Here is a 12,337-nt window from a genome sequence, read left to right as displayed (position 1 = left end):
CTTGACTTTTTCAAAGACTTCTCAATGGCTTTTGTGGTGTAAAATCAAGTTATCGGAGACAAGATAAACTTGGCTACATCTGTATACACAGGATATACATTTACATAACATCATTACATACAGTGATTACATTTAGAGGATATATGATTTTCTAGCCTGGAATTCTTAAAACCTCTTTTTGTTGAACAGATCAATATGTTTAAAAATTTTAAAACTTATTTTGCTTTTTTTGGCAATCAATTCACTATTAGGTCATGGATTTTACAAGACGTAAACAGCGGTCGGGATACAAGATTGGAGGGATCATGGTAAAGTAAATCTTTGGATTGATGCACAGTTTTTAAATATTTGGCAAATTTTACAAAATATTAAATCCATTATTTATGCTTTTTAAGGGATGGGCAGATGCAATACGACTGTTCCCTTTATTCCCGCACATGTTTCGGAGTTAGCAAACATGTCAATGAAGTGCGATAAGACTAATTCTGCTCCTCCCATTGCATATAAAAATGTGACGAAGCAAAAATATTTTTTTAAGGGGTTCTCTCGGACCTTAGGATCGGCCATCAATGTTTATCGGTGGGGGTCTAACCACTGATCCCCCAAATCACAGAATGAAGTGGCCGCTGCATTCCCACATATGCTGTGGTTCCTTCCATGTTTATCCAGGCACAGCTACCGATCCACACATGTGGCTGTGAGCGGTACTGCAGCTCAGTCCCATTCACTGGAATGAGTTGCTGTGTCTGGATATTCATTAGAGGGGCTGCAGCTATCCTAAGGCTACATTCAGACGAGCGTAGCTAACCTTGGGCTATCCTCGGATGTGAAAAACTGCAGAGTCTATGGAGAGATGCGTGACACGCAGTAAAATAGGTCGTATTTTTTCACTGACCCTTCACACGCTCTGTTGAATCAACGGTCGTGTGAACGGCCCCATTGAAATACATGAGTTCATGTGACGGCCGTTGTTTTAACTACGTATACGCTCGTCTGAATGAGCCCTAAGGATAAATGATCTATGTTTTAGTCCTGGAAATTCTAAGTGAATCGGCAGGAAACACGGCTCATTTTCCACATAGAAAATAATCATACGTTCTGCACATATCTTTGCATGTAGTGACTAGAGTTCTTATACTGGAGAATATTGGAATCCAGCTTGGATTGGGAGAAAAACACATTTCTACATCTACGGCCTGCTTTATTTCCCTTGGTTAGTTTGTAACCAGTATACTTATTTTCCTATTGGATATAGGTGTAGTAGTCAATTGATATGCAAATGAATCTCATTCCCCCCAGATTAAGAAATAAACAGGAAGTTTAAAATTTGGAGATTAGACTATTTTGAAGTGGATGGGGGTAATGTTGCATGCCAGGTGGCCTGTGGATAGTTGTACAAAACTTATTTGCATCCAGTCACTAGTTTAGATCAATTTTTTTTTACTTTTATAAACCTCTAAAAGGGGTTGAAAAGATTTTTTTTTTTTAAAGTGATCTTTGAATAAGGCTGCTATACCAGACACAGCCTGTGCACAAGAGTGGCGCTGTTTTTAGATCAAATAAAAAAACAGAAACTCTTGTCTAGTCATATACAAACTATACACATATATATGTATATATATATATATATATATATATATATATATATATATATATATATATATATATATATATAGAGAGAGAGAGAGAGAGAGAGACATATATATATAGTTCATGTGCCAAGTCTACTTTTTCTGCTCCATAAAGTGAGGTCCTCCCTTTTTAACAGAGAAATTGGATCGGACACGCTTGCCTGTAATAAGTTAGCAATATATTATATATGTTTTATTATCTTTTATGTGTTATCACATTTACTATTGTTGGACACGAACGTTATTTATAGGCTGTGTAGTAAAATACCGTAAAATGAAAACTATACCGATGTAGCCAAGTTTATCTTGACTCCCATAACTTGCTACAGCGTAAAATTACACAACAAAAGCCATGGAAAAGTCATTGAAAAAGTCAAGATAAAGGATCGTGCCACTGTGTGTATTTAATGCGTTGAGAGTCAAGATAAAGACGGCTACATCTGTACCTGTTGTGTTGTATTTTGAGTCATGGTGAAGAGCATAATGACTTGTAAAGTAGCTCCGTATTACATTACAGCCATTGGAATTTGGAAATTAAAGACGAGCTCAGTAAATCCAGACACCACTGGACGCAGACTCGCATTAGCCGCAATTATCCAATTTACATGTCACTCTATCTCCGGACACCCTGCAGTTCTCCACTTTTTGGATGTCAGTGAAGCTCGATCATTTTGTAAATATGGGCTCACAAAAACGTAAAATGTTGAAGAGGAAGGGGCTATCAAGCTTTACTTTTTTCCCTCATGGAGGCGTCTTCAACCAACCCTAAAATATCTGTTTCATAGGAATTCCAGGGTTTCATATCTTGAATAGATCTTCTAACATTAACCCCACCACGTCAACCAATGCTTAATGCCATAGGCCACAGACTCTCCTTTTGGGATATTTTAGAAGCTGAGAAATGACAAACTACATTATATATTGGATCACAGCAGACGTGAATTCCTGAGCTTTTCTAAGGAGCTTCTAGGTATTCGAATGTGAGTGGTAGGTCAGAAGTTCTAAAAAGTTTGACCCTCACCGGGACAATGCCTTACTGAAGGTCTCCAGAGGAACATTACAGGTAACGACTATGGATTTTAGAGGGAAAAAACTGGTGGACAGGTAGTCGGGTGTTTGCACTACAAAGGTGCCTCTTCTTCAGGAGATCCTTTTATCTCCTCTGATCCTTTATCTTTTTATTGCTTCCCTTTCCACTTTCCCTCTGCTGTTTGTTTTTAGCCAAGGAAAGATGGTCTAATATAATAGTGAGTCCCATAAAGGGTGGGGGGGGGACCACAATAGCCCATTTCTTCAGCTCGGGAGACGTGTCAGATACTACAATGCTACTGAACATCTAATGACTTGTAATCATCACATAATAATGCCGTGCTGTTATCTCTACATGGTAGGACTAGAAGACTAGCAAACAAAAAATAACCACAAAATGAACTTTAAAAATTCCTATTCGCATAAATGGGAAATATTGATGTGCCGCTGTATACCTTTTACACAGACGAACACTGGAAGAATTAGGAATCTGGAAAAAAAATTGTGCTAATAGAATCTAATACTGAATTCATTACATTTTCCCATGACTGACGACTCTGACAACACTCGGCTGGTTTTGAATTGGCTTAAGTGTGTTAAGACTGGGGAGAGAAATAGCAGCATCATATATACAGCAAGTAATAAATACTATATATATAATAATAGATAGGTAGACATGAGATAGATAGATAGATAGATAGATAGATAGATAGATAGATAGATAGATAGATAGATAGATAGATAGATAGATAGATAGATAGATAGATAGATAGATAGATAGATAGATAGATATGAGATCGATAGATAGATAGATAGATAGATAGATAGATAGATAGATAGATAGATAGATAGATAGATAGATAGATAGATAGATATGAGATCGATAGATAGATAGATAGATAGATAGATAGATAGATAGATAGATAGATAGATAGATATGAGATAGATAGATAGATATGAGATAGATAGATAGATAGATAGATAGATAGATAGATAGATAGATAGATAGATAGATAGATAGATAGATAGATAGATAGATAGATAGATAGATAGATAGATATGAGATTGATAGATATGAGATAGATAGATAGATAGATAGATAGATAGATAGATAGATAGATAGATAGATAGATAGATAGATAGATAGATAGATGATAGATAGATAGATATGAGATCGATAGATATGAGAGAGATAGATAGATAGATAGATAGATAGATAGATAGATAGATAGATAGATAGATAGATAGATAGATAGATAGATAGATAGATAGATAGATAGATATGAGATAGATAGAGAGATAGATAGATAGATAGATAGATAGATAGATAGATAGATAGATAGATAGATAGATAGATAGATAGATAGATATGAGATCGATAGATATGAGATAGATAGATAAGATAGATAGATAGATAGATAGATAGATAGATAGATAGATAGATGATAGATAGATATGAGATCGATAGATATGAGAGAGATAGATAGATAGATAGATAGATAGATAGATAGATAGATAGATAGATAGATAGATAGATAGATAGATAGATAGATAGATAGATAGATAGATAGATAGATAGATATGAGATAGATAGATAGATAGATAGATAGATAGATAGATAGATAGATAGATAGATAGATAGATAGATAGATAGATAGATAGATAGATAGATATGAGATAGATAGAGAGATAGATAGATAGATAGATAGATAGATAGATAGATAGATAGATAGATAGATAGATATGAGATCGATAGATATGAGAGAGATAGATAGATAGATAGATAGATAGATAGATAGATAGATAGATAGATAGATAGATAGATAGATATGAGATAGATAGATAGATAGATAGATAGATAGATAGATAGATAGATAGATAGATAGATGATAGATAGATAGATATGAGATAGATAGATAGATAGATAGATAGATAGATAGATAGATAGATAGATAGATAGATAGATAGATATGAGATCGATAGATATGTGATAGATAGATAGATAGATAGATAGATAGATAGATAGATAGATAGATAGATAGATAGATAGATAGATAGATAGATAGATAGATGATAGATAGATATGAGATCGATAGATATGAGATAGATAGATAGATAGATAGATAGATAGATAGATAGATAGATAGATAGATAGATAGATAGATAGATAGATAGATAGATAGATAGATAGATAGATAGATAGATAGATAGATACATAGATGATAGATAGATATGAGATAGATAGATAGATAGATAGATAGATAGATAGATAGATAGATAGATAGATAGATAGATAGATAGATAGATAGATAGATAGATAGATAGATAGATAGATAGATAGATATGAGATAGATATGAGATAGATATGAGATAGATATGAGATAGATAGATAGATAGATAGATAGATAGATAGATAGATAGATAGATAGATAGATAGATAGATAGATAGATAGATAGATAGATATGAGATTGATAGATATGAGATAGATAGATAGATAGATAGATAGATAGATAGATAGATAGATAGATAGATAGATGATAGATAGATAGATATGAGATCGATAGATATGAGAGAGATAGATAGATAGATAGATAGATAGATAGATAGATAGATAGATAGATAGATAGATAGATAGATAGATAGATATGAGATAGATAGAGAGATAGATAGATAGATAGATAGATAGATAGATAGATATGAGATCGATAGATATGAGATAGATAGATAAGATAGATAGATAGATAGATAGATAGATAGATAGATAGATAGATAGATAGATAGATAGATAGATAGATGATAGATAGATATGAGATCGATAGATATGAGAGAGATAGATAGATAGATAGATAGATAGATAGATAGATAGATAGATAGATAGATAGATAGATAGATAGATAGATAGATAGATAGATAGATAGATAGATAGATAGATATGAGATAGATAGATAGATAGATAGATAGATAGATAGATATGAGATAGATAGAGAGATAGATAGATAGATAGATAGATAGATAGATAGATGATAGATAGATATGAGATCGATAGATATGAGAGAGATAGATAGATAGATAGATAGATAGATAGATAGATAGATAGATAGATAGATAGATAGATAGATAGATAGATAGATAGATAGATAGATAGATAGATAGATAGATAGATAGATAGATAGATAGATAGATATGAGATAGATAGATAGATAGATAGATAGATAGATAGATAGATAGATAGATAGATAGATAGATAGATATGAGATAGATAGAGAGATAGATAGATAGATAGATAGATAGATAGATAGATAGATAGATAGATAGATAGATAGATAGATAGATAGATAGATAGATATGAGATCGATAGATATGAGAGAGATAGATAGATAGATAGATAGATAGATAGATAGATAGATAGATAGATAGATAGATAGATAGATAGATAGATAGATAGATAGATATGAGATAGATAGATAGATAGATAGATAGATAGATAGATAGATAGATAGATAGATAGATAGATAGATATGAGATCGATAGATATGAGAGAGATAGATAGATAGATAGATAGATAGATAGATAGATAGATAGATAGATAGATAGATAGATAGATAGATATGAGATAGATAGATAGATAGATAGATAGATAGATAGATAGATAGATGATAGATAGATATGAGATAGATAGATAGATAGATAGATAGATAGATAGATAGATAGATAGATAGATAGATAGATAGATAGATAGATAGATAGATAGATAGATAGATATGAGATCGATAGATATGTGATAGATAGATAGATAGATAGATAGATAGATAGATAGATAGATAGATAGATAGATAGATAGATAGATAGATAGATAGATAGATAGATAGATAGATAGATAGATAGATGATAGATAGATATGAGATCGATAGATATGAGATAGATAGATAGATAGATAGATAGATAGATAGATAGATAGATAGATAGATAGATAGATAGATAGATAGATAGATAGATAGATAGATAGATAGATAGATAGATACATAGATGATAGATAGATATGAGATAGATAGATAGATAGATAGATAGATAGATAGATAGATAGATAGATAGATAGATAGATAGATATGAGATAGATATGAGATAGATATGAGATAGATATGAGATAGATAGATAGATAGATAGATAGATAGATAGATAGATAGATAGATAGATAGATAGATAGATAGATAGATAGATAGATAGATAGATAGATAGATAGATAGATAGATAGATTTTTACTGTAAATCATCAAGTTATTTCCTGCAGTCACAGCTGAAAACAGTGAGTGCACAATCCAAGAAGGCAGAGAAAGGACTCTATATATTCCAGGGTCCTTGTTCCAGGGACTGGGGGATGGGGAGTATTATGGATATATATCCTTTATAGTCTATGATACACAGTGATATAAATCTATAGATTTCACAGCTGCAGTGTTTATTTCTAGAATCGGTTCTATAAGCACTAAATACTAGAAGGGGAACAGATGTAAATGATAATGGGACATGGACCAGGCACACATGTTTAGGGAACGTTCCTGATCTGTGTCTGGGTTTATCTGATCCCACATAAATATACAGAGGGATATAATTGAATTTGTGTCTGGCTGCAGTCCGTGTTGTCTGTGATTAGAATATGTATACATATAGATAGCAGTAACATGGGGGAGATAAGGAACAGTGGTGGTCAGCAGCACTCATGATAGAAAAGACTTCCAGCCACAAAGCCCCCACACCAATAGCACTAGACAATAATATCCAGGCAGCATAATAGCGACATAGGACTGCTGAATATGTGAACAGAATCAGACGCTGGCCTAATAATATGTGATCCAACAAAAGGTGACTTATTGTGGAGCCTAAACAGGACTAATAAACAGGACTAATAAACAGGACTAACAAACAGGACTAATAAACAGGACTAATATGCCGGTTCCATAGATACAGTTATCATTTGCAATGTATGAGTTGTGGGATAATAAGGGGTTCTTACTAGGTATCCCTAACTATATCAATAAGTAACTCAGTATCAGAATTGATATATGTCCTCGTTTTATTATGGGCACCTTAGGCTTCGTTCACATCTGCTTCGGGACTCCATTCATGGGTTCCGTCGGAGCTTTCCGTCAGGGGAACCCATGAACGGAATCTAAACTGAAACAAACGGGAACCATTTGCATCACCATTGATTTCAATGGTGACAGATCCAGTGCAAATGGTTTCCGTTTGTCTCCGTTGTGTAAGGGTTCTGTAGTTGTGACGGAATGAATGGCGAAGTCGACTATGGTTTTGATTCTGTCAAAACGAAAGAACCCTTACACAACGGAGACAAACGGAAACCATTTGCACTGGATCTGTCACCATTGAAATCAATGGTGATGCAAATGGTTCCCGTTTGTTTCAGTTTAGATTCCGTTCATGGGTTCCCCTGACGGAAAGCTCTGATGGAACCCATGAACGGAGCCCCGACGCAGATGTAAACGAAGCCTTAAGGGGGTTTTACACTGGGCGATAATCGGGCAGACGAGCGTTCATAGAACGCTCGTTGCTGATAATTGTCCTGTGCAAACAGGGCAGCGATCAGCAGGAAACGCTCGATCATCTGCTGATCGTATCGTTTTAAAAATGTTAAATATTATCGTTGTCACAGTGTAAACAGGGAGACGCGCTGCCGACATGATAATAATGTATGGGGACGAGCGATCAGAGTAACGACCACTCGTCCCCATTCATAGCTCCGTGTGACAGGAGCAAACGAGCGCCGATCAATGAGACGTCTCGTTGACCGGCGCTCGCTGCATTGCCCGATTATTGGCTGGAGTAATAGGGCCTTAAAGTGTAGCTAAACGTTCAACAAACTTCTGACATCTCATAGTGACATGTCAGAAGTTTGGATTGGTGGGGGTCCGAGCACTGAGACCCCCACCAATCACTAGAACGAAGCAGCTGAAGGTCTCGTGTGAGCGCTCAGCCGCTTCGTGCCTGTTTGTCTTTTTCCGGAAATAAATGTATCGGTGTAAGGACTCAATAGAAAGTCTATGAGCCCGTACTCCGATACATCGGCTTTCCGGAAAAAGCCGAACAGGCACGAAGCAGCTGAGCGCTCACACGAGACCTTCAGCTGCTTCGTTCTAGCAATTGGTGGGGGTCTCAGTGCTCGGACGCCCACCAATCCAAACTTCTGACATGTCACTATCACATGTCAGAAGTTTGTCGAATGTTTAGCTACACTTTAAGTTAGTGTGTAAACGTATTAGAACATATAACATATCATACGACTGTTTGGCACATTTTATTGACTATGGGTAGACAAAGCCATAGAAAAGCGTAGTTTAGAGGTTTTATTCGCAGAATGCAGGCTATATATATATATATATATATATATATATATATATATATATATACATAACGGAATTGTGCTTTGTGAATGTTTGTTTAGGAAGAAGAACTCTATAATAGGAACATATATATATATATATATATATATAATATAATGCTATAATATATATAATTTCATATATGAATCAAGACATTATAACTTTTTGAATGATTTAACTGTATTCTAGAGTCTAAGGTAATGAAACAAGTTGCGTAATATTAAATTCTAGAATTCCGTTACTCCAATTGGTACGTGACATCGTAACTTTTGCCAATTCAATCACACCGGCCTATAGACTGTTGTTAAAGTAACAGTATAGATGATATCAGACCCAGTAAATGTACAACATACAACAGAGAGGTTACTAAAGATACGGAGAGGTTGTCCTGACAGGGCTCTGAGGTTCCTCTGTACACACCTCATTGGAAGACATGACACCTGAATATATATCATGCCGCAAGAGGCTGTCAGTATTTATGACTGAACCTATCTTCTTCTACCAGATCCCAGAGGTTAGAAGGCCATTGGAAAAGTTAACATTTTAGGAGATGGTCCTATTGAGAAGTTTAACTAGCATAGAACATTTATACTTTCCAGATGTGGTGGGCTGATATACCACCACCAGATACAGGGTGGGTAATGTGCCCATGCTCATCAGAGGACAGGATCTATGGTCAGTCACACACCCTCTTGGATTGGGGCTTCTTTTATCTTGCTATGTTAATTATGTTTTTGGTTTTCTTTTTCATGTAAAATAATTAGATGGATTGTCCCAAAACCCCAAACAAACTCTTGTGTGTTTTTACATAAGAAGAGGTCCAGAGACCAGGGGGAGCTGACCACCTGAATGTCCATGAGTAATATAGATGTTCAGTGCAAGACAAAAGGTACAAATGTCAATGTGATCAGGAAAATTACAGGTATCCCGTGGTGCAGATCAGGGGTCCCCAGTACAATTTAGATGCAACAAGTCATCCATCAGACTATATTTGTCAATATACAGCACGTAGCGTGAGTGCAGATGTATAATGTTATGTCTACACCAATCTGACACGCAACAGAAAAATATCTGACATATCTACAGTCTTAAAAAAAAAATCAGACATACTGGAAGTAGATGTTATCAATTACACAAAGACAAACAGCACACATAGTATTTCACACACATTATGTATATATATATATATATATATATATATATATATATATATATATATATATATATATACAAAATGTGTGTTTGTATATATATATATAATGTGTGTTTGTATGTATATATATGTGTGTATGTATATATATATATATATATATTTAATTTTTTGTATATATTTATATATATTTTTTATATTTTTTATATATTATATATTTATATATATTTTTAGCTATTATATATTTGTATATATTATGTATTTATATTTGTTTTTATATATTATATATTTATATATATTTTTTGATATATTATATATTTATATATTGTGTATTTATATATATTTTCTATATTAACTATTTATATATATATATATATATATATATATATATATATTTATTTATTTATATATTATATATATTTATTATATTTAGACTTATTTGCCTTATTTCACACCAATATTATTATCTATGCTGTCAATTCCAACATCTGGATCTAAACATTGCACAGTTCTAAAATGATAAAGATTTACTACACCAATGAGTAACACTATTGATAACAGACCTGGATCATTATGTCCTTGTCTTAAAATACCAGGTCTCTGCAATCATTAAACACAAGTTATGACAAAGTATTCCTGCACCCCTGGAATAAGACCACTGGACCATTAGACAGGATAATGAATGGCTTTGGTTTGCCCTTCTGAAACAAACTTATTATGAGTAAATGAGACAGAAAACATTGTCTTTTCCATTGAAGAAGTTTGAATCAGTCACCAATAGCCAGAATCGGACCGCTGGAATATACTTCTGAACTACAAGGGAGATGTGCAACGCTTATTATGAAGGCATGTACATCAATTAGGTCCCTACTGTGTGCCACACATTCCAAACATAAAACCTTTGACTATTTGATGATGTCCCCTGTAGTAAGAGGCTGCAATTGTCTGGTTGCTTTTCATCTAGAATTATAATGATGTGCCTGGGTCAGTGGTTGAGGTTTGGAGCTTGTAGATGACCATGTATATATAAAAAAAACATGCATGAAAACCGACTGCAGGCCCGAGAACGAAACTATTTACTACGAGTGTCAGAAAAACCACAAACATTACATCTGCGAAGCCCACAATGCTACAGATGTAGCCATCTCTATCTTGACTCTTAACGCATTAAATACACAGTGGCAAAAAACTATAACTTGAGTTTTTCAATGGCTTTTCGATGGCTTTTGTTGCAGCCAGTGATCAGAGTCAAGATAAACTTGGCTACATCTTACAAGAAGCGGACATCAATACAACGTAACGTTGGCACAGTTACACACCTGCATAAAAACCACATATTAGTAAACTATGCCATATACTGCCAGCTGGCCAAGAACCACAAACAGCAACATGTTCTATTTCACACTCTCGAAGCATTGCAGATAACATCCTAGCAGAACTCACCAATGCTAGTTCTCCATGGCTGAATTTGTTGCTTTTTAATGGACAACCAACTAAAAGTAATCACAGTTTCCATAATTCTATCGAGAAATCGAACAGATGCCTTTTATCATTGAGAAAGTTGAAGGGTCCATCACCTACCTTCAGAGGAGCAAATGAGCCCCAGCAGTAGGGTAAGGAGCGCGAGGTGCCTCATGTCCATGCTGCTGCTGTTATAACAAGGAGATGTTTCCAGTACAAGAATAAGTCTGAGAATGAGCTGATCTCAATGTGGAGATGCCTGGAAGTGCAGGGTTGGGGGGTGGGGAGAAGCTCCGAGTGATTTATCACCTCTGGCATGTTATTACATCCTTCCTCTATTAAAATAGTTGGATGTAAATCAGCAAAACTCTATTTTCACTATAGGTAGGTTATCGGTTAATAGCACAAATGATTTCAGCTGCACAACTCTCCGCAATACTAATGTGATGTGACTTGTCCCTGAGTCCTATGGATTGATTTCATTAGCAAAGGGGGACAGTGGACTGGTGGAGTTGTAGTGCTGAGCTGGACCAATTTACATCTGTAACATATTAGTTAGAAATGTATTGTGTTGTTGGATTTGGTCTCTTGTTACCTACGTAGACTGACTCCCTATTTTTGGTCTGCAGAGAAAATGTGGTAAGGACAGTTACAGCCAATCCTGTAAGAAT

At 34.6% G+C, this 12,337-nt stretch overlaps 1 protein-coding gene across 2 annotated transcripts in view; it reads right to left on the bottom strand.

The window, feature by feature from the left end:
• CXCL12 (C-X-C motif chemokine ligand 12) overlaps window positions 1-11,914 on the bottom strand; it is a 55,400-nt gene extending 43,486 nt beyond the window's left edge. For both annotated transcript variants that reach the window (XM_075841835.1, XM_075841834.1), the window contains exon 1: window positions 11,787-11,914. In XM_075841835.1, the coding sequence (XP_075697950.1) occupies window positions 11,787-11,847 (61 nt within the window). In that variant the 5' untranslated portion in view covers window positions 11,848-11,914. The remainder of the gene's footprint in view (window positions 1-11,786) is intronic.
• Between the last annotated feature and the right edge of the window lie 423 nt (window positions 11,915-12,337).

This window comes from Rhinoderma darwinii, chromosome 11 (genome assembly GCF_050947455.1).
Source record: "Rhinoderma darwinii isolate aRhiDar2 chromosome 11, aRhiDar2.hap1, whole genome shotgun sequence".
NCBI classification, from domain to species: domain Eukaryota; kingdom Metazoa; phylum Chordata; class Amphibia; order Anura; family Rhinodermatidae; genus Rhinoderma; species Rhinoderma darwinii.
Note: the sequence above shows the minus strand (reverse complement) of the source record. Positions and strands in the feature narration are given on the sequence as shown.